This window comes from Talpa occidentalis, unplaced genomic scaffold (genome assembly GCF_014898055.3).
Source record: "Talpa occidentalis isolate TD23 unplaced genomic scaffold, MPIMG_talOcc4v2.1 talOcc4.11, whole genome shotgun sequence".
In the NCBI taxonomy this organism is placed as follows: Eukaryota; Metazoa; Chordata; class Mammalia; order Eulipotyphla; family Talpidae; genus Talpa; species Talpa occidentalis.
In genome coordinates this window covers 12,098,088-12,121,032 of record NW_023601104.1, presented here as the reverse complement: position 1 = coordinate 12,121,032, position 22,945 = coordinate 12,098,088, and the positions used below count along the sequence as shown (strand labels likewise).

The window sequence follows — 22,945 nt, the reverse complement described above, 5'->3', positions numbered from 1 at the left end:
GAGGTTCCATGTGGAAATGGATAAAGAATGACTGAGAAAGAAAAGCAGTTGCCACTAGTCCCATATGAAACTTTGACTCCATGCTTTATACACCGATTATAGGTGAAGTGGGTATGAGGGGGTAGAACGCCAAGATATCGTTCCTGGAGTTCTTGCCCCTCTTTTGCATTTCTGGAGTCTTGGTTGTGAGCAAAAAAGATTCTCAGTCCCACACTACCTAAGAGGAAGCCATCATAGACTTGGAAGCTACATGACACACACCATGAACTCACACACAGCAGACCAGAATGGAAGGGGGGAACCAAGGAGGTATGTTCTGAAGGAGTGTCAAAGAGATCTACAAACATATCACATTTGCATCTTAATGATAAAGCAAAGTGGCCACGGAAAACTTAAACCACATACTTCTTTCAGTGATGAAGAGAGTCGCAAGACCAAAGAGGAAATGAATGAAGGCCAGGACTACTTCCCTGACAACTAAAGGCAAGCAGCAACTCAGCATCTTCAAGTTATCTGCCCACATGGGACTCTCAGTTCAGACCAGGCCTCATTCAGCCCGTGGCTGCACACTCATCTCCTGCCTACCCCATGTTGTAATGAACTCCGAAGCAAAACCAGCAGGTTGCACTGCAGAATGAGTAGCAGCTGTTTCTTACCTTTCCTTCCAAAGTGAAGGGCACAGACCGAACTGGCAGGCAGCGATATCTCTGTCCAAGTCCAGCCATTCCAAAGAGCCACTGTTACCTACAGCCGCTCCAGCCTGGGCATGGGGAGGAAATCACAGTGATTTCACCTCCACAGAAACAGACAGTTCAACCTCCTCCCGCACAAAGGACAAGTGAATACGCTGGGAGTCGACTGGAAAGCACGGTGCTAACCTGCCTTCTCTCCCGCAGGACAGCGGCCTCTGCTGGGTGGTTGAATCGGAACTTCTGTGCTTTCCCCAAGGTTATAACAGCTCCTGTGGCCCAGAGACAGAAGTCAGGTAACTGCTTACATTTAAGAATACTACATGCAGGACACTGTTCTGCAAGACGAAGCACTGCCCTCAACAAGCTGCCAGTGTAGCTGAGTAGTCATTGGGTAGCACGTAGTCTATACATTGAATGAGTGACATGAACAGGACAAACTCTGGTACTCCAAGGGAAAGCAAGGTGAATTCCAGGTGGGGCAGTCAGGAACTGCTTTATGGAAGTGGGGGAATCTGAGCACAGCCTCAAAGGACAGACGAAATTGGATAGATGGGTAACAGTCATAATAGTGATACTCTTTACTAAGCGCCGGTAACAATGTTAAGAACATTACCTGGAGGACTTTATTCACTCCTCGTAACAACCCTCTTACTACTCCCATTTTACAGATGAGGAAATTGAGGTGGGCCACTCCCAAGGACACAGAGCTAACAAACACAGTTAGAAATTTCAGAGTTATTCTCCACTCTGGGGCCCTGGAATTGGAGTTTTTGTTTATAGGAAGGATTTGTGTTTATGAGAGGATATCATATTAGGAAATTTTCAGATCTCTGGGGGAGGCTGATGCACCATCCATAAACTTGCTTCACTGTGCTCTCTAGGTGTGGCCACGAGACCGCAGCTGGTCTATCACATCTTGGCACAAAAGGGACTGTGGACTCGTCTACCTTGGGTCAGACGACAGGAGGCAGTGACCTCCCGGCCATTGACTGTGCAGCGGGCTCCCTGCACAGGCTGCAGAACCACTACCCCACAGGCGCTGGTGATAGTGCAATGGTCTCTCTCGATCCACTGCCCCTGCAGGACTAGAAAGAGGTAGGGGTCACATGGGCACGGGCACATGAAAGGAAACACCCTCCTCCATCCTACGAGAGCAGAATCCACATCTGGAAGATCTCACACCATGACAGTAAAAGAGGAGTCACCACCTTCCACCACCCTGGATCTCGCCCCAGCCCAGAGTGGATCTCTTCAACCCTGCCCCAGACCCAGAACCTCACCACAAAAGAGGAGGTGCGGGGCCTCCCTGGTTGTGCAGCGGGTTGAGCACAGCGTTGTGAAGCTGTCCACAGTCTCTGCAGCATGGGCTCGATTCCCGGACGGCCAGGGAGCTACCCACATGGCGCGGCAAACCTCTCCTGCCTCGCCCGCTGCTCCCCTCAGCAGTGTATTTCAGTCAGTCTTGCCTGTTCTGCTCCCCGCTCTGTCTCTAGTGAATTCTCTCACCCTCCTGCGCCTCTGGCCTGTGCCCCAGCTCTTGTATAAATAAATCTTTAAAAAAAAAAAAGAGGAGGGGCCCCTCGATGCTTCAAAGATTCCTGTCTCTCAGATTCCTCTGAAGAAACCTGTCAGGCATCAATATCTGCCACAGAGTGTCAGACCCACATGTCCTGTCACTTACCAATATCCTGTTCCTGGTCTGAGTCAATCCTTCCTATTTTTGTGGTCCCCTCCTAAAGGAAAAACCAAAGCTGTTTTAGTGAAAACACAAAGCAACAGAGCATCAAGGGGAGTCTACCTATTTGGGTGTTATCACCATCTCCCACCCTGCTCCCAGACCTGCCCACACCACTTGTCAACTTGGGTCCAGGCTGTTCTGACCGCTCTACCCACTCACTCTGCAGCCCAGGAAGTCCCTGAGAGCAGGGACAAACAATATGACAAGGCAGCACCAGCCCTGCAACAAATGCTGCGAACTCCTTCCTGTCCCACAGCCTGAAGTTAGGGAAGAGGCATGGCTCTTGGTCAGAGGTTGTCCAGTCTGAGGATGTGGGCACCCAAGGGGCTCAGGCTAATGTGTCCAAGTTTGGTCAAATCGGTCTCAGAGACACATGTTAATGAAGAAGAGGCACAGGCTTTTTACCTTCTTGGTCCGCAGATGAAGTTTAACTGACACCAGATTCTAAGAAGGGGGAAGCACAAATAGGAGAAAAGCACATCTAGAATCAAAAGGGACTGGAAGAGAGTACAAGAGAGGAGGGGGAGCCGGAGTTAGTATAATGAATCACTGGGTTAGTAGCAGATGAGGCCACTGGCCCTTGGTTTATGACAATTCTGCTTAAGACCACAAAGGTCAAGGAAGACAGCGACAGCGACACAGCAACAGAGGCGCTGAAATTCAGATGTGCACTGGTCACTTATTTAATAACCATTCCCTATAGATGTTGCGCTCAATTCTCTATAGGCATCTCTTACTTAATCTGTCAACAACCCCAAATTCAGGTAATTTACTATCCCCCCTTTTATAGATGAGGAATCTGAAGTCCACGAAGGACAAGCTGCCCAAGGAAGCCACACACTACGGGGGAACTCTTGGCTAGATTCAGGTCCCCTGGGTTCTGAGCCTATGCTTTTCCTATCTCACATACCACCTCCCTAGTAACTGATGATTTAAAAAGTAGCCCCAGAGGTCCCCACTAGACAACCCTGACAGTAGCCAGAAGGAGGGAGGCCCCTGTAGCTCCCCCTAAGCAGCTCCTGAGAAGGAAGACTCCTTAAAGTCAAGAACAAGGTGTGGGCCTCACTGTGGCCCTCCATGCACAGCCAGCCAGAGCCCTCCTTCCTGCTCTGTCCCTGAGGGCGGCTGGAGCCAAGCTAGCTCCACAAACACTGCAAACAAGAGTCATGGGCTAGGGTTCAATACCCTCGCTATGGATCAGGATCAGCCCCGATGATGAGGCACATTTGTTCCCAAAGGATGAAAAGTCCATAGCACGTCACAACTTCTAGATCTGCAGGGCAGAACTACCCAAAAAGTAATAAGGACTAAGCTACCTCCTGAGCTTGCTTCCCCCTATGCCTCCTTTTGAGGGAGCTTGCTGGCACGAAGGCAACTGTGAGGGTGAAGCCCAGGACATCAGCCACCTGTGCTCCACCTCCCCCCTTACCCATGTCCACCCAACGTGCTTCCCTTAGGTGACCGAGGAGAACAGCTCCCAAGAAACTGCCAGGGACTGGTTCCAGGTCTATAACCAAGTTAGCAAAGCAAATGCAAAAAAAAACAGAGAATCCTGGGTGATTCTTATAACACTATTACCTAAACCAGGATCTAAACAAACAAAGCGGTGGCAGATGGATTCATAAAATGCAGAAATGCACGGTTAGAAGGAAACTGAAACCTCATGCCCAGGTTCACAGGAAATGTACCACAGCGGGAGCACCGCCCTCAGTGCGCACTGATTCAGCGATGAAAAGAGGGGCTCCCTCAGATGAGGTTGGCATTTGTCTTTACATCTACAATTCAGTCTAAGAGTCTCATCCTTTCACTCTGCGGCTAACAAGGAGCTCTACCATCCTCTAGCTTCATCTGCTCTTTCCACAATCAACCAGCACAGCAAAGTGGTTCTACTCCAACATGGAACATTACCATGGATCTGGCCTCTTTCTGAACCCCAGCCTCTCCCAGTGGTTCTAACAGAAGGATGTACAGACTCTTGCTATTTAGGTCTGTTGTTAAGGCAGCAGTCACATATGCCTGAGGCATTTTCACTGAGATAATTTATGCTCTGTGTGTCAGAAAATAAACTATTTTCACTCTCTGAAAGGCTCAATCTCTGACAATTTCCCTGAGGGCTGATCTAGAGAACACAGACTTTCTAAACATGACAAGCTAATGACTCATGCCCATGGCTGCAGCATTAGGGGTTCATTCTTGCAGGGGTCACAGCAGCATTTCATACCCCCCATAAGTGCTTTGTTCCTTTTAAATGTCAACTGGGGGCCTCCCCGATGGCGCAGCAGTTGAGCGCTGGGTTGCGAAGCTGCCCACAGCCTCTGCAGCGCCAGTTCGATCCCCGGCTGCTCCCCGACCACTGGAGGAGGGTCCCACATGGCGCGCAGACCTCTCCTGCTGCCCGCTGCTCCCCTCAGCAGTGTACTTCAGTCCTTCTGCCTGCTCTGCAACCCTCTCTGGCTCTGGTGAATTCTCTCACCCTCCCGCACTTCTGACTGTACCCAATAAATCTTTTTTTAAAAAAAAAAATGTCAGCTGGGGCCAGTATGAGAATGAAGGCTGGAATTTCAATGAACAATGGGATTGTGGCCACGTGGTAAGTTCTGCCATTCACAGGGGGCTGTCCCCCCCCAGAGGGCCAAACATATTTGAGGAGGACAGGATAGAAGAAGCTGCGGTCTACCATGGTCACCCACTCACAAACTGCTTCATTCACAAATAAGGACATGGCCTCAGGTGACAAAGAACCATGTGACAAAGAGCCACAATCTTTCTTCAACTCTGGGGCTCTCCCTTGTGCTGTCTTCAGGCTTCCTGTATATCTTTCTCTGATCTTCCATCTTTCCCAGGTAAATCCAGTAGAGAAGTAAGAGGTGCATTTTTCACTGACTTGGGGGTTGAATTAAATGGGGATATATGGGGGGGAAACTGTTGCAGATCTTTTGATTGCTCCTTTAGCCTCTGAGGGTCATTAGTGAGCAGCCTGAGTCTGAGCGCTCAGAAGAACCGGTGGGATCCTGAGGTTATGATTTCACCCTGTGACTGCAGCCCTGTTACTTGAGGAAGCCAGAAAAGGAATGTAAGCCGTATCATTCTTACTTTTAAAATGAGGAAATTAATGCAACAAGAATAAAAGTTATATAAGAGCAACAGAAGTAGCATGTGAAGAATAAATGATTGTTCCGCTTTCCAGTAGCCTTCTCTATTCATACAAAAGTAAAACAGATCACAGTTGGTTGACTAACCCAGTTTCCTGAGAGCGAAATTGCAGGCAGCTCTCTGCCATCTGTCTCAGTTCATAGACACGTGTCTGCTGCCCTTGACTTTTTAAAAACTCCTTGGCTTCTGGGGCCAGTGGCTCAGAAAGAGGGCCTGCTTACCTTAAGGTGATAGAGCACAACACCTGTGCTTAGCACATCATCCTCCAAGGCCATGAGGTGTGGCAGGCTGGAGTCGATGACCACCCCGGCCCTCCTCCTGTTGATGTCCACTCTGTACTGCTCCAAGAGGGCCTTCCAATCATTCCACTTCCGGGTCCAGTCTTTAGTCAGCTGCTCGATCTGCAGAGATGGGGAGGTGGTCTCAGATGCTTAGTATGAGGAGCATATTAAAAGATAGTAGTCATTTTGGCCTGCTTCCTCATGGCATTACTTTCTTTTTAAGATTTATTTATGCATATAAGAACTGGGGTGTAGGTCAAAGGTTCAGGGGGTGAGAGGATTCACCAGAGACAGAGTGGGGAACAGAACAGGCTGATTGAAATACACTGCTGAGGGGAGCAGTGGGACACAGGAGAGGTCTGCTCTGGCATGTGGATAGCTCCCTGGAATGGGAGCTAACTCAGGCCGCAGTGGCTGGAGATAGCTTGATAGCACTGAGACTTAAGCCCTGCACCACCAGGGAGACCCTTGCGGCATTACTTTCTCACTTCCCTCACTAGTACTATTCAAAGCCCACACAAAGTCTTTGCACCTCCTCTGTGAGCTCTCTGTGTTTTCTAAGTGTCCTTCAATAAACAAGTGTGATTTTCATAAATAGAAAATGTCTCAATAAATGTTATTTTTAAAGTGTTCTGTAATAAGCATGGATTTTTGATAATTAGAAAAAAACACCAGAAATGTTATTTTTAAAAATTAATTGGATTGCTACTCAGGCAGGCATCTCTGTTGATAATTCCTTTCCCCCATCCTCCTTCTATGTGATCTATACTGGGAATCCTTTTATGACCTAAACTTCTTTCCCACAGTGCAGTACCTTGAGCTCTAACATGGCTCAGAGACCCAGAAAGCACCAAGAACAACCTCCCCAGGTAGAATGAAGAAACTGCTCTGAAACACCACATAGAAACAAAATAACAACTAACAAATCACATAACAAGACTATACTGAGGGCTATGTATCAGCAAGAGTTTTCGGAAAAGGCCTTAAGCTAAGACTACCTGGAGACACTAACAAATATTACTGAGTATTTTTTCTTCTCTTGGTAGAAACTGATGTCTTAGCAGGAAGCTTATTCTAGGAATGGGAGAAGTAGGAGGCCCAGAAAAAGGAACTGGATTCAGCTAAGTACTTGTCTCCTAAATGGAATACTTAAGAAATATGAAACGATGCCAAGTTCAGGTATAAGTATTTTATGTACCCTAGAAGTACTACTTTTAGTTATGACCACTGAGTTGAAGTCTGAAAATGGTAAAATGACAGGGTAGCCATAACACATTTATAGAATGGGCTGGATTCAGGCCTGGCAGAGGTGATAGGGAGGGCACTGTGGCTTATAGTTCAGCCAGCCTCACACAGCTCCCTAGAGGCACTGCTAAACCTCTCTCCCCTCTGGCCCACTCCTACATGCCTCATGTCACAAAGCCAGCAATGATGTTGAACATTTTTTCATATGCCTGCTAGCCACTTGCATTTCCTCTCCTGCACTGCTGGTGGGAGTGCAAACTGGTCCAACCACTATGGAGAGCTGTGTGGAGATTCCGCAATCTAAAGATGGAGCTTCCATATGATCCAGCTATTCCACTCTTAGGTATTTACCCAAAGGACACAGAAACATTAATTCAAAAGGGCACCTGTACCCCTATGTTTATAGCCACACTATTTACAATAGGTAAGCTAAGGAAATAACCCAAATGTCCAAAAATAGATGACTGGATCAAGAAGATGTGGTACATATACACAATGGAATATTACTCAGCAATCAAAAAAGATAAACTCATGCAATTCGCAGCAACATGGATGGAGCTAGAAGGGATCACACTCAGTGAAATAAGCCAGAAAGAAAAAGAAAAATACTGATGGTCTCACTCATACCAGGAATTTAGAAAACCTAAATAAGGGACCAGGAAAAAGACTAATTATAATAAAGTAAAAATCAAAACCAACAAGTAACTATAAACTAGGGAAACACTACAGCTGGAGGGGAGAAGGGAGCAGGATCAAAACAAGGTGGGGTGGGAATTGTATGGGGACTATAACCAAGATGAAAATGCATCCATTGCGCAAAAAATGAAAAATGATGTAAAAATATATATATAAAATTTTAAAAAATCAATTAAAAGGCTGGATAAAATTTAAAAAATAGTTAAAAAAAAAAAAAAGCCAGCAATGATGGATTTAGGTTGAGGCCTACAGTTTCTATAATGTAAAAAAAAAAAAACTAGTGAGCCTAGATTATTTTGACTTTCTTCCTTCACCTCTTATGTATAGAGGAATATGTTGCTGAGCCAAAAGTCAGAACACAAGTCAGAAAAGTCTAAATAAAGAACTTTTTGAGAAATTTCTGGATGTGTGATATAGTCCTGAAGTCTGGGTAACAAAATATTGACAAAGCCATCAAAATAAGGGGGGAGCAATTGTATGGGGAATATAACCAAAAGAAATTCAATGCATTGTGTAAAAAGAAAGATGATATAAGAATTATATAAAATAAAATATATTAAACATAAAAAAAATATTGACAAGGCCAAGATACTTTAATAATGTATAAGGATAATACAACAGAATATTGAAAATTGGGACATCTGGTTGTGGTATCTAAGTTGAACCTATCACCAAATAACGCCTGCCATTTTTTCCTTTCAAATGTCTCTGGGAGGGCCTCCCTGGTGGCACAAGGGCTTAAGCCTCAGCACTATTAAGCTATCGGCAGCCAGTGCAGCTTGAGTTCGATTCCTGGCCAGGAAGGTGACCCACATGGCACAGCAGACCTCTCCTGTCCCGCCCACTGCTCCTCTCAGCAGTGCATTTCTAGTCAATTCACCTGTTCTGCTCCCCACTTTGTCTCTGGGGAATTCTCTCACTGCCCACAGTGCTGGCCTACACCCAGGCTCTTGCATGCATAAATAAATAAATCTTTAAATAAATAAATAAATGTCCCTAGGAACCACTATCTAATCTAATTTCCCAAAATTAGATTGAGACCCAGGCCCTCTCTGGGTCAGAACTACGATCTCTTTCCTGTCTGATTTGTTTGTTTCCAGTTTTCTCTCCCTTAGAGTCATCCTACATACAGCTGTCATGTTAATTTCCCCATCATACACCTTTGTTACATCACCAACTTGTTTTAAGAAACTATGATTAATCCTATTATGTCAAGTTCAAACATCCTAGGCTGGCTCTAATCTTAGTTCCACCATCTCCAGCCATGAGCACTTATTTTAGCAACTTAGCCTTCCTCATACTACGTGTATCCACAAGGACTCTCACACCACTCCACTCTCTCGGTTCCTTGACTTTGCTAATGTGATCTCTCCCTCACTCAAAATGTCTGATTCCATCTCTCCATCTAATAAACGCTAAGAAAATCATTCAAGGTCTAGGTTAAGTTCTCTGACTTCTAGTTCCAGCGCTATGATGCCTGCACTGAAAATGCTAAGCTGTAATGATTTCTTCCTTCCCTAAAATCTTTTTGTTTAACTCACAGTTATTACATTTAACCATTCTTTGTGTGTGTCTCCAACCAGACTTGAAGCAACGGGATGTGGGGAGATTCTGGTATCTTTTACGACATCATGCTGAATATCTATCTGCAGTTCAGTTAAATCACACTGGTTGGTAGATTTACACTAGAAAGGAATACATGTGGGTTGGCTGATTTATTGACTGGAAAATAATTTTCTTTTCCCTGGGCTACATTCACTGAAGTGAGATATGAACTCCTGAGAAAACAAAAAGTCGGTCACCAGTCCCTAAAGAAGTACATGCCCTCTCTCAAGGCTCACTGGAGACAAAAAAGTGTCTCTAAACTAAATAAGGCTCCGTGTCCTTATAAGCAAGCAGCTCTGGTCCAGCAATAAAGGAGGGATGTCAGAACCTGTTCCCAGAGTGATGGTAAACACAACTGAGTCCACTAGGGGGAAAAAATAATAACAATACAAAACACAACACAACAAAACAAAAACAAAAAGACAATTATAAACCAGAGAGAGCCTGCAGGGCAGGAGGAGGGAGAGGGATCAGAGGGAGGGAGGGAGGAGCACAGGGGACTGAGGTGATGGTGCACGGGTGCATTGGTGAAAGAAACTCTATGAGGACTACACCTGAGGGAGGGAAAAATCAAACATTGCTTAAAAAATGAACAATGATGTAAAATATATATAAATTTTTAAAAAAACCACAACTGAGTCCACACGACACACCCACCTTCAATTCATTTTGGAGAACCAGCTCCTTCAGATTTTCATCTTTTTCCTCATTCAATGGGCTGAAGTTTCTCTGCACAAATAGACATGTCCTTTGTAGACCCCACCCTTACCCTTAGAAAGGAAGATAAGGTGTGGATAAAGGAAAAGCTTTATCATTAAAATCAGAAACGAATCAGAAGCTTAGTATTTGGGCTCAGATTGGTACAAAGGAGAATTCCAAGAATATTTTTCTGGAGGGCCCCATTCTTGCCACATAAATAACAGGAGCCATTAAGGCAAATTCCCTTTGGGCGCCAGAGATCTAAGGAGAGGATGCCCAGGCCTTCTGAAACCATTCAGGTAATCAGAGTAATCCCTGGCCTGTCTTTGCTCCTGCCTCTGCCCCACCGGTGCTGAGAACAGGAATGCAGCAGAGATTTTCTGTAGAAGAAAAGGGGCTCTTGAGTAGAGAAGTTTCAGCTGTGCCTACCAGTTCGAAGCTCAGCAGCACAGCCTTCAGTCTTCTAATCTCTTCCCTGAGTTCTCGGATCAGCTTTACGTTTGCGTCCTGAAACAGACAACTCGGTCAACATTGATGTCGGGTCTCAGTCAGCTATGAGATGCCACCTACTATTAGCTCGGAAGAAGTTCCTCATTTGGAATAATTTTCCCAGCATCAGCGTCACCTTTATCTAAGAACTTCTTAGATGCTCCTCTGCCTCTACCCAATACCCACTAAATCAGAAACTCTTAAGGTCTGGGGCCCAGCTTTTAATAAACCCTCCAGGTAACTGTGATGTACACTGAAGTTTGAGAATCGCTGTCCCAGAGGAGGAGGCCAGACAGGTCACACAAACACCAGGGTATGTAGAAGTGGTAGGTGCTAATCGTCCAGTGCTGTGACTGAATTTAGTACCTCCCTAATTCCACTTCCTTTTAAAGCAACCCAAGATGGGCATTATCTAATCACCAGTTTGTGATCTCTGCCCTGAAACTTTTCACTGAAATGGCAAAGCAGATATGTAGTTTTTGGAAAATTCTCATTATTCTTCAAATTTCAAAATTAATGAATCCCCTATCAGCCCAGTAACTGTAATCTGCGTAGAAAAGAAAAAGACTAAATAGGAAAAATACATCAACATAAATGCAAAGTGAAAGTAAACTCAGAAACTTTCAAATGATCTTTCTTGTACTGGCAACCATGTACCAGGGATCTTGAGAGGAATGGTCTTAGAGAAATAGCTAAAATAAATTTTTCATAAAAGTTTGCTGAAGGAAGTCAGCAGGATCTGAGAAAAGGGTATGAGACTAGAATAAAGAAGTTCACTCCCTTATTCTCAGGAGTGTTGAGTACAAAGAGAAAGAAATCAATGAGGAAAAAAAAGAACTTTGCGTAAACCATACCAGACCAGGATAGCAGATGAAGGTCTCACCTCATTGACCTGTGGCTTATTGATGATGTTTTTGGCATTGGATGCATATCTCAGAGTGCTCATGGTCTCACTGTAGCTAGTGTGTGCAGGAGACACAGCTGAGAGAGAAAGAAAAAGTTAAAAAAAAAACACCCAGTCCATCCAACCCAGCCCATAAGCACTTGTCTCACTGCTAATTTCAATGATAAGGGTCCTCTGATGAAATGGGTTGTCATGAACCTTTCTCTGAGGCCGAGACCCTGTCTCAACACAGAACCAGCTCCAGCATCCACTCACTGGCAACCATGATGGTTTTGGAGTTGCCTCCAAGGCTGTCCTTCAGCAGCCAGGTCAACACAGAGTCCCGGTATGGGATGTAAGACTGCCTCCGGGAGGGCCCCCCTCCACTGCTGATCCCAGAAGGAGAGATGGGGAGCCCACTGTCACCCCCATCACTGGCTGTGCTGTTGAGGCTCTGGAAGCTGCTGAATACTTGAGAGTTCTGGGCTTAAAAGACAAAGAATTATTAAAGTGGAAGAAAAAATATGAAACAAATGTGCTACAGCAATATTGGTTGGAAAAACAGACTTAAGCATCGCACTTCCCAATCTCTCTCTCTATATGACTGGATGCTTTAAGTTTGAGCCCTGAAATAGACTTTGGATTCACGACATGGAATATATTAGCTACACAATTTTTTAGTATTCCCTCTTTTTCAAATGACAGTGTTGGAATGTGTTCTAAAACCACAGACAAATATTAATGGCCAATAATATTAATGGTTTCATGGCCAAACCAGAAGGTAACTTTATCAAAAGAAATCTTGTAAGATCTACCTCATTTGACATGATGAAAATCAGTTATTTTCCAAAGTCCCCTTCCCACTCTGCTGATGCAATGTATCAGTAAAATACCTAAGGTGGAGATGACAATTCCCAGAGTCACGAGAGACTTGTTGATATTGGCTCCTTCAGCGATCCGGTCCTTACAGTAACTGGGATCTGCTCGTTCGCTAAAACACAGACAATGACAGCAAACACAAAAGCAAACAAGAAGACACTATCCTTTCAATGCTGTTGAAAGACACTCGACATCATGTTGGACATCATGTAAAAGAACCACACAATAATTTTTTTTTTAAGAATTCAGTTCTAGAAAAAAAGATTACCATCTCATAAGGAACTGACATTCTTGTTTCTCAGATAATAAAAATTAAGTCATTCTTTACAGTTCTGTTTTATTTTGCCACCAGAGAACTTTCAGTTAATGTAATAATATTAGTAATAATATTACTATATTATATTATTACTATAGTAATAATATCAGCATAACTTTTTGGTATTTACCCTCCCCCTCTGCCTTTATTGTTTTAATTGCACATATTAAAGGATTAATGGTATCTGTGTCATTAACTGTCAACATCTCAAATTCCTTTTTTAAGCAAATGGGAAATATTAAAAATTTATATTTCCAGTTTGCTGACATAACTTCTTCCAGACAGCACTTAGTTTTAAAGGAACTGCTGTAACATATTAATTATTTAGCAGTTATAAGACAAGAAAATTTGCCTATTTCATCATTTTTCTTCTTTCTGGATATGTGACTACTCTAATACTTATATAGTGGTATAGTCTCTCTAATGCCACAATATTTTATAAAACTTTTTTTAAAGTAATGTATTGAGGGCCTCCCCGGTGGCGCAGCGGTTGAGCGCTGGGTTGCAAAGCTGCCCACAGCCTCTGTGGTGCCGGTTCGATCCCTGGCTGCTCCCCGGCCACCGGAGGAGGGTCCCACATGGCGCGCAGACCTCTCCTGCCGCCCGCTGCTCCCCTCAGCAGTGCACTTCGGTCCTTCTGCCTGCTCTGCTCCCCGCTCTGGCTCTGGTGAATTCTCTCACCCTCCCGCGCTTCTGACTGTACCCAGTGCTTGTATAAATAAACAAACAAACAAATAAATAAAAATAGATAAATAAATACATGCCTCTTTAAAAAAAAAATAAAACTGACCTTGAATGGTTTTTAAAAAAAATAAATAAATAAAGTAATGTATTGAGATCAATACTAAGTCAAAGGGATAAAGAAACAGAAGAATGTCAGTTCATTATAAGATGGTAAGCTTTATTTCTAGAACTGAATTCTAAAATTCAGTTACCCCCACTTAGAGCAGGGGTTTCTGATCCTGGCTGTCTACTACAATAAACTGGTCAGCTTTAAAAACTACTGATGCCAGCCCCCCACCCCCACTAATAATTTATTTGGTTTGAGGTAGAGTCTAGACACTGGGAATTCTTAAAGGTTCCAGGTGTTTTTAATAAGCAGCTAATATTGAAATTGAAGAATTTTTCAATCCCTGGAAAACCATATTTTTTAGTTTAGCATTCATAGAATGTTTCTTTTGTACTTTTGCATTAAAATGTGGAAAAGATTGGTCCACATCTATTTCCTATAAAATGAGCAAGAACAAGATCATTGTCAAGGGAGTAATTCCCCTTGGTTTTGAAATCCTAATTACCTGCCCGCTAGGTCCACAAGGTTGATCTTGCTAGCAATTTCCGAGGGGAGGTTGTTTTCCAGGATTGCCTAAGGGAGAAAATACACTCAAAGCTCATCATTTGGAACAATGGGATCTTCCCCCCAGACACTCAGCTAACCAAAGTGATATTTTAGATTATTAGCCAACCCACTCAAGACATCTGTATTCTAATAAGCTTTGAACCAGATGAGTTCTCAATATATATCAGGTACAACCAGTAAGCCATGGGGCATTATGTTATTAAAAATGCAAGCAGACTTTCACCAAGTAAGTGGGCAAACCTCCAAGAGAGCCTCACACTTTTCAGGAGCACCAGAAATGTTAGGGCAATATACTGGGAAAATGCTAGACTCTTCTCCAGGGGGCTGTGACTCTCATCAGTAGAGACCCACAGCAAGTGGGGAGATTTCACTGGGGTTTTTCTCTTGTTAGCCTGAGCCAGTGTGTTAGCTTGCTGGGCCAAGTTCTCTGTCTATCTATTCTAGTGAGGGGCACCCAAACCTCAAGAGCAATACTACTCCTTCTTTAAAAAAATTCAATGTGGATTTTTTGTTGTCTTGTTTTAATGTACATCCAACTCCAGAATCCAATTTTAAATCATTTCCAATAATGCTTAAGTTCCCTCAATTATGCTTGCACTCAATCTCTACTCTCACCCCCCAAACACAGACAGCTATCACCAATACTCTCTATCAACTTGTCTTCTCAGGACAGAGAATATGGGTGGAATAATGCAATACCTGGCTTCTTTCATTATGCATTATTATTTAAGATTCATCCATTCTGTGGATGTATCAGTAGTTCATTCATGTTTACTGGTGAGTAGAATTCCACTGTTTGAATATACCATGGTCTGCTTATCCATTCACCTCTTCATGAACATTTGGCTTGTTCCCAGTTTTGGATAATTATAAATAAAACTGCTATTTGTGTAGACATAGGATTTCTTTTCTCTTGGGAAAATACCCTGGCGTGGAATGAGTGGATCATATGGTAGGTAATATGTTTGTTTTCAAGGCCAAGTTTTTTTATTTGTTCATTTCTTGCATTTGAAGCACTCCTCAATGACATCCTTGGCTTGGGATTCCTTGCCATTATCTTTAACTACCACAAAATCCCAACCAGTTACTTTACAGTTTATGCTTTACAAGGATTTCCCCTCTGTCAATTTTACAGAAGCCTACTTATTTCCTCAGTTTCTTGCCATCACTAACCTTCAGTAGACTGATTTGCACCAAGAGCCTCCACCAACTACATACATAAGCTCATCATAGCTAGAGGCAAGTACACAAAGATGGGCTTGATGCTTGTTGAATTCCATTGAATTCCACGTGCCAGATCACTGTGGATGTGGGCAGTCCTCTTGTAGAGCAGCATTAACATCCCTTACCGCCTTTTCCCCCTGCCCCAACAGCAGGGCCTTCCTCTGCCTTGGCAGTTGATGGTAGAGTCAAATCTTAAATGTGTCATCTGCCTCTGCATGTCTCAGTATTGGCGGAGAAATAGCTATTTAAATCTTTAAGAAGCTGTAAAATTATTTTCCAAAGTTGTTGTCCCACTTTACATTCCCACCGGTAATGTAGTGGATGAGAAATCCAGCTCCTATACATCTTGCCACTATTTAGTATTATCATTCATTTTAAACTTGGTCATTTAAAAGGTGGGTAGTGGTATCTAACTTAGTTTTAATTTGCATTCTCCTAATGATTAATCATTCAAAAGATGCCACTGCTGAAGCACCAGCAGCAAAAATATGCTCAATCCCTTTCTGACTTCTGACCAGAGAAAGAACCATAAAAGGCATTTCACTGCATCTTCCCACATTCACAGTTTGGGCCGTTAGGTTTACCCCAAGACTCACTAGCCACAGGGCCCTCTAATGTTTTACGTTCTTTTGCAAGTAAGTGCAAATTCTGTCAGTCAGGGCTGTGCGGGCAGCATGGGCCCCCTTATTCTCTGCTGTGCATGTGCACAGCTTCTGTTCAGGCCAGGACGTGTGAGGGTCAATCAAGCCCCTTATGGCTCTATCAATTTAACTGTCTGCGTCGGTTCACTTCTTGCCTTAAACAGACACACAATTTTAGGTCATGGAGCCTTATTAGCTCACCACCAACGGCACCACTTTGACTGACATCATCAAGTCAAGTGAGCCCCTCGAACAGTGCCCCAATAGAGATGCTGGTTTTCAGTCTTTTCTCCCCTGACTGAACTACCATATCGACAGAGATGGAGTGGGTAGGGATACAAGCCCAGTAACAATACATACATATGCACTGTTCTTATCCACAATTTAGTAGTTTTCTTAAATAAATGAGTCTCAATTTATTGTATGACTTTGGTCTATTTTTAGAGCAGAGAAGTGGCTGTGTTTTTGGATTTTGTGTTGCCGGATTTTTTTGACAATTTTATCCAGGGTTATAGTTGCTTTTTGGGATAGGATTTGTTGGCCTCCTCACTCTACCATAATGAAAATGAATCTTCCACTTTTTAATTTTAATGATTATTTTCATTTCAATATTAGTTTTTGTGTAAAGTCCATTGATTACATAGGTATGGAAATTCTTTGAATTGTTTCTTAAAAATAACATATAAGTAGAAAATATTTTGTTTAGTCTTGAAGAAATGCCTCTACTCTTTTGGGTATATAGCTGAATAGATTGTATGTAGATTCTAATAATTTCAGGGGACCTGTGCATGCCAAAATGTGAAGAAAGGAAAAGCAATAGGAAGGGAGACAAGAAATTTTGCAAAAGGGACAAGGAAAGAAACAATCTAGATAAACATAAGAAGTAACCAACCTGTGGGCCTCCCTGGTGGTGCAAGGGGTTAAGCACGGCACTGTGAAGCTGTCTGCAGCCTCTGCAGTATGAGTTCAATGCCCAGCCAGCCAGGGAGAAAACCACATGGTGCAGCAGACCTCTCCTGTCTCACCCGCTGTTCCCCTCAGCAGTGTACTTCAGTCAATCTGCCTGTTCTGTTCCTCACTCTGTCTCTGGTGAACCCTCTTACCCACCCACCCCCCACACCTCTGGCCTATACCCCAGTTCTTGTATGCATAAATAAATCTTTTTAAAAATTTTTAAAAAGAAGTAACCAACCTGTGTGTAGTGGATTGTGAAGATGGCATGGGATCTGCTGCTTGCCTCGTGAACATGGGTGGCTGCTGTGATTCTGTGTATACAAGAAAAGACAATTAGGGCAAGGGTTGTTTATGAATCCTGGATCCTTAAGGATCCACGGGGAGCACAAGGAATGTTAGTGTTGAGAGTCACAGCAAGAATCATAAAACATCCATGTGTAGCCCAGTACAGTTAGGAGAGTGATTCAAAGAGGGCAGAAGCAGCGAGGTCCTGATATCTGAGTATAACAGGGAGGACAGTAGCTACATACTAAACCACATTAAAACATTTTTTAAAAAAGCAATAGAAACAAAAGCTAGAGCTGAATGGGGGATACTAGAATATCAGCAACCTGGAAGAAGATACCCAAGGCAAACAAACCCATCTGAAAAATTTAAATAAGCAGAAGTAGACAGCTTGCTGGAAAAGAAGGCTCAAAAACAGCAAAAGTAAGTTGTGATTAAACACAGAATATTAATCATATGGTGCCAGAAAAGGCTCTGAAAACAGATCCTGAACTAATTAGATGGAATTCAGAGCCTCCCTGAGTGATGCAATCCCACATTAACCCTTAAAGTCAGGAGAGTCTTTCCTTTAAGTCTAAGTCAATCATACTTCAATTCAAGACCATCTCATTGACTTCTTTCTCAGAGGAGCTAGAGAACTGAAGAAAATCGCAAAATCTAGAGTCTGGTCTCATGATTCAAGGATAAAAGGAAAAAAGTGAAGTCTGACACTTAAAGAGCAAGTAACTCAGATATCCTGAAGCCCAAAGACAAGTGTCTCCAGGACAGTTCTGTGAAACCCAAAGGTAGAATTTAAAATTTTTTTCTCTATATTCAATTAAGTTGTACCTGCTATTAATAGGATAAACAGAAGACTCTAAAACCTCCTTTATTTTTCAGGAAAAAGGGCTATTTTTTCAGGTATAAATAACAGTCTGGCTATTTCAAAGTAACTAAAAATTGGAATGCTATCACAATTTACAATGGCTTTTAAGAGAGCCTGAAATGCTTATTCATAGCAGATTCAAAGCAGTCTTTTTGGGGAAATCTTTACAAATATGCAAAACTAGAAGAAAAATAATTTCCTAAAATATTTTACACTATATTTGAGCAAGTCTGATGAAATGCCAGTGCAGGCAATAATCTTTTGTTTGATCCAAATAGCTGACGTTGTGTATTATAAGACAAAGCATATAGTGACTCTACTTACTGCCTCATGTTGTTATATTAAGAACAAACTCCAGTCTCATTACTGGTGAGAAGAGCACTAAATCTTGGTAACTGCACCTTGCCCTATATGCATTACTGTTCTGAGAAAGGCCTCCTGACTGTGAATGTGGGAGCTGCAGAGACAAGTACCATCATACACTCCAAAGGGGATGAGAACACAGGACAGAGAATGAAGCTGAAAAAAAAAAAAAAAAAAACAGGAACAAACAAACCCGTTACCTGTTTGCTATTCCCTCCTCCAAGAGCTGAATTACTTGGTTATAGTTGGTAACTACATGTTGAGATAAACCTATCAGATTTGTGAGGGAGGAGGAAAAAGAAATTGCATAAAATATTCGGTAATACTTAACCTTTTCTTTTAGATCTTTAACTTAGTATTTCACATCTCATATCATTTGATAACCTTTGGGAAATTAGCTAAATTCATTGATAATAAGTTAAATCAATAAATATTTCTTGGAGGCCTACTTTCAGGTACTATAATAGGCTCTGATAATGCAGGTCTCTGCCCTCAGAGAGATTATGTTCTAGGATGGATAAAGAAATGCTAACAATAATGATAATAATTACTTAACAATTTTCCTATATAGGTTATTAGTGAACTTCTCATGAGAGTTCATTGGGCCTTCACTAAGTTCCTGAGGTAACTCAGTGCTATGTGTCCCCCAAAACGGCAGACCCAGTTTGGTAGATGAAACATGCAGTACACATGTCTCTACCCCCACCGTTTACAATCATGAATATATGAAAGGCCACGTGCCACATAAGAGATAATAGATGCTCAGGTCAGAGGAGTGGTCAAGGCAGACCCCATGGAGGAGTGAGACTTGAATTTGGCCACTGTCAAATAGGTATACATTAGGCAGGGGAAAAGGGCATGAAAGCAAACCCTTAAGGGTGGCTACTGACCAAATCCGAGCTCAGAGGAGGGCAAATCCCCCAGAGAAAATGGTGTCAACAGAGTTTTCATGTCAGAAGGCCCAGCAAAGGGATACAAAGACCAAGGGGGGTATGGAAGCATCTGCAAGGTGTTTGGGTTTTGTTTTCAGGTCAGTCAGTAAGAAGTAACATATAAATGTTATGCTGCACATGAGTGTGGTACAGATTGTTGGAACCCGGGCCTGGTGTGCAGGGCTTCCTGTGGTGAGGTGTGGATCACAGGGTGTCAAAACACAGCCGGGTGAGGCATCCACATAAGAAAGGACATCAATGGCAAAGAGAATAATTATACAGAGTGGAGCAGTTCAAAAAAGTATTTCTGCCAATGGATTCAGGAATTACAAATACAGAAAGGAGAAATCCAGAATGAGCCCTGTTGTGCTGGATCACAATCGAAGGTACTATTGTGAACTTATTTACCTAGATCCGTTCATTCAGAGGGTTTAAGAACTACAACATCTCAAAAGTAATGAATGTACCTAGCACTTACATCTTGGCTTCTAAATACTACTTTTCAGTTAAAAAAAAGGGAACAGAACTCCTGGGGAAAATGAATGATTCCGAGACTGAAGGAGGGAAAGTAAATGAGCCTGAAACATTCTGCGTGCCAGAAAGCAAGTGCTCAGGAATGAGGGTGATATGTCAAAATGTCACAGAAGTGCACTTGAAGAGGATTTCATTGACTAAATCTGGCATAATTTGGGCATCAAGAGAAAAGAGTGTCACCCACAGAATAAAATGGGAAAGCATACTGACATAAACTGGAAGTATGATGAAGATACCCAGATAGTTGCATAGTCTCAAAGTACTGCCCTACAAAATATTCAATTTAAAAAGTAAAAGAGCAATTTCAAAATGAAGAAGCCTGGAAAACACCACCATAGGGACATTAAAAATCATGAGTAATGGGACAAATCAAAATTATACACTACCTGATGGTGTTTAGTGTGTGAAAGTCAAAGACTGAGGACACTTCCCATGGAAGAACTCCAGAGACTCTAATTAATGCCCACGATTCTCAAGTGGCCAATTAGCAAAATGAGATGTAAGAATTATATGGAATAATATATCAAAGTTAATTTTCTGATTTTGATGGCTATGTTACACAGTCAGTCCTCACTTAATACCATTGATTCTCGGAAACTACGACTTCAAATGAATGATGTATAATGAGATCAGGTCCCCAAATAACATTTTGTTCAACATCAGGAGGACATTAAATGCTGCCAAGATTCTTTGAAATAATGAAGGCCTCCTGTAATTATACAGAACATTCTCATTTGTAAGAAACACACTCTAAAATCATCAGGGGAAACAAGTCATTAGATTGGTAGTTTTCCAGCAAATCATTTGAAAAAAAAGTTCTTTGTACTTGCAACTCTTCCAAAAGTTTGATTTGTTTCAAAATTAAAAAGTAAAACCTTTTAGTAAGCTTAAAACATTCCCTTAATCAGTTGATGTTACCACCCAAGGGTGGTCCACAGACTGAAGTGACTTCTCAAATTGTTTACAGGTCTGCAGTGACATAAGTACAGACATTGAGAGTGCTAGAAACTTTTATAATAATATGACAGAGTAATTTTACATCTTTTGAATCCAGAAGAATTTGGCCTATAATTAAGACATCTTTTCTATTTTTCAAGTAACTCATCTTTACTGTATTTTATAAAAGTATTAGTGCGCTGTGAATTGGAAATTTTTTAAAAACTGGCCCTTCATCACAGTTTGAGAGCAGATGATAAAGATTATTAAAAAACAAACAAATGGAACATGTGTGAATATGGAAAAGCACAAATGTAACCCCAAAATTAAATTTTTTTTAAATAGTGGTTATTCTTTTAAGATTTATTTATGCGTACAAGAGCTGGGGTATGGGCCAGAGATTTGGGGGTGAGAGGATTCACCACAGACAGCAGGGAACAGGCTGAAATACCCTGCTGAGGGGAGCAGTGGGTGAGACAGGAGAGGTCTGCTATGCCATGTGGGTAGCTCCCTAGCAGGGGATCGAACTTGTGCTGAAGTGGCTGCAGATAGCTTCATAGTGCTGAGACTTAACCCCTTGCACCACTAGGGAGGCCCCTAAAATTTTTTTAAAGTACTAAAAAAAAAAGTGCTAATGGAAACGTCACATTTTAATAGTAAAATGATGATACTGAAAAAACTGGGAATAAGACCTGGAACAAGACTAGCTACTGCTACCACTTTTACTTAAAATGGTACCAGAGGTCCTGGTCAGTGCAGAAAGACAAAGGGGAAAAAGGTATAAAAATTAAAAAGAAGAAAAACTCTTATTTGAAGGTTTACACAGATAATTTTTCCCAGACTCTCAATTACCCCCAACACCTGCTTTATATCATTCTTTTATGTTAAAATAAAAGCCAGGGCCTACCCCGGTGGCGCAGCGGTTGAGCGCTGGGTTGCGAAGCTGCCCGCAGCTTCTGCAGCGCCGGTTCAATCCCCGGCTGCTGCCCGGCCAGCGGAGGAGGGTCCCACATGGCGCGCAGACCTCTCCTGCCGCCCGCTGCTCCCCTCAGCAGTGTACTTCAGTCCTTCTGCCTGCTTTGCTCCCCGCTCTGGTGAATTCTCTCACCCTCCCGCGCTTCTGACTGTACCCAGTGCTTGTATAAATAAATAAAATAAATAAATAAAAATAAATCTTATAAAAAAATAAAAATAAAAGCCAAAGCAAAAATACAATTTTGTCTTTGTTTTACTTATATATATCACTTTAGACTCTGTTGCCATGGGCTGCTTATGTGTGCTTTAGGTAGAGCCCTGTACATTTTAGATTTCAACCTAATCTATCATCTAATTAATACACTTTTAAATGGAAAGTAACAGGCTATACCTTTAGTTTTAGGCAGCCACCAAGTTTCATCTCACAATTCCAAACTGAACTACAAGTTCTTGTAAGGCCTTATGGTATTTTCATATTTCCCATTGCTTCCTCAACAGTCTAAGACTCTAGTAAGGACTCAGTAATTTCCGGCAGAATTGGTTTCAATTCAGAAGCTCCTTTCCACATTCACAGAATGTATGAACCTGGAGACAGCTAAATAGAAGGGTGGATGATGGATGGATACAGATGGACACAAACAGGTAGGCAGGTAATATAAATGAAAAAATAAAGCAGACATTTAAAAAATAAGTTTTTTTATACTCTGGTTTCTCTTCAGATTGTGTAACTCTTTCACGTTTTTTAAAAAAAAAATCAGTTTTCCGTAGTGCTATCAGAGGCAGTAATGGGAACAACACAGTTCACTGTGACGATTCAGGGCCTCAGCTTCCATTGTTGGTTCTGTGCTATCTGAGTTCATGGCTCTTTCATGAAGAAATGGAGGGACATCCTCCTGGATTTGTAATGATTTGAAAAAGCACAGATTTTTCACCCTAAGTTGTAAAAGCCTTCCTACCAGTTTAATATCACTTCTTATCAAACATCCCTCCCACCAAGGGTTCAACTATGAAAGGATCCAAAAGAGCCCTGGTATTTTTTAGGCCTGATCCTGTTATTGACATTGGACATATGGGCCAAGCTATCTGACCTCCCATGAACTGACATCTCTAGGTACTATGCTGATCAAAGGCTCTCCTTGATGTACAGGATCCTGTCCCATTCCTGTCCCCACTTCCGAGGCAAGGTTCCTAGTTCCAACCCTT

At 42.3% G+C, this 22,945-nt stretch overlaps 1 protein-coding gene across 4 annotated transcripts in view; it reads right to left on the bottom strand.

Annotated features, from left to right (window-relative positions):
* The window catches only part of STARD9 (StAR related lipid transfer domain containing 9), a 102,934-nt gene that overhangs the window by 36,906 nt on the left and 43,083 nt on the right, over positions 1–22,945 (bottom strand). For all 4 annotated transcript variants that reach the window (XM_037502308.2, XM_037502311.2, XM_037502312.1 and 1 more), the window contains exons 8-20: positions 18,566–18,635; positions 17,091–17,163; positions 13,972–14,039; positions 12,375–12,472; positions 11,758–11,967; positions 11,482–11,579; positions 10,539–10,616; positions 10,068–10,139; positions 5,805–5,984; positions 2,374–2,425; positions 1,640–1,777; positions 879–961; positions 657–760 (exon numbers count right to left, since the gene is read on the bottom strand). In XM_037502308.2, the coding sequence (XP_037358205.1) occupies positions 657–760; positions 879–961; positions 1,640–1,777; positions 2,374–2,425; positions 5,805–5,984; positions 10,068–10,139; positions 10,539–10,616; positions 11,482–11,579; positions 11,758–11,967; positions 12,375–12,472; positions 13,972–14,039; positions 17,091–17,163; positions 18,566–18,635 (1,324 nt within the window). The remainder of the gene's footprint in view (positions 1–656; positions 761–878; positions 962–1,639; positions 1,778–2,373; positions 2,426–5,804; positions 5,985–10,067; positions 10,140–10,538; positions 10,617–11,481; positions 11,580–11,757; positions 11,968–12,374; positions 12,473–13,971; positions 14,040–17,090; positions 17,164–18,565; positions 18,636–22,945) is intronic.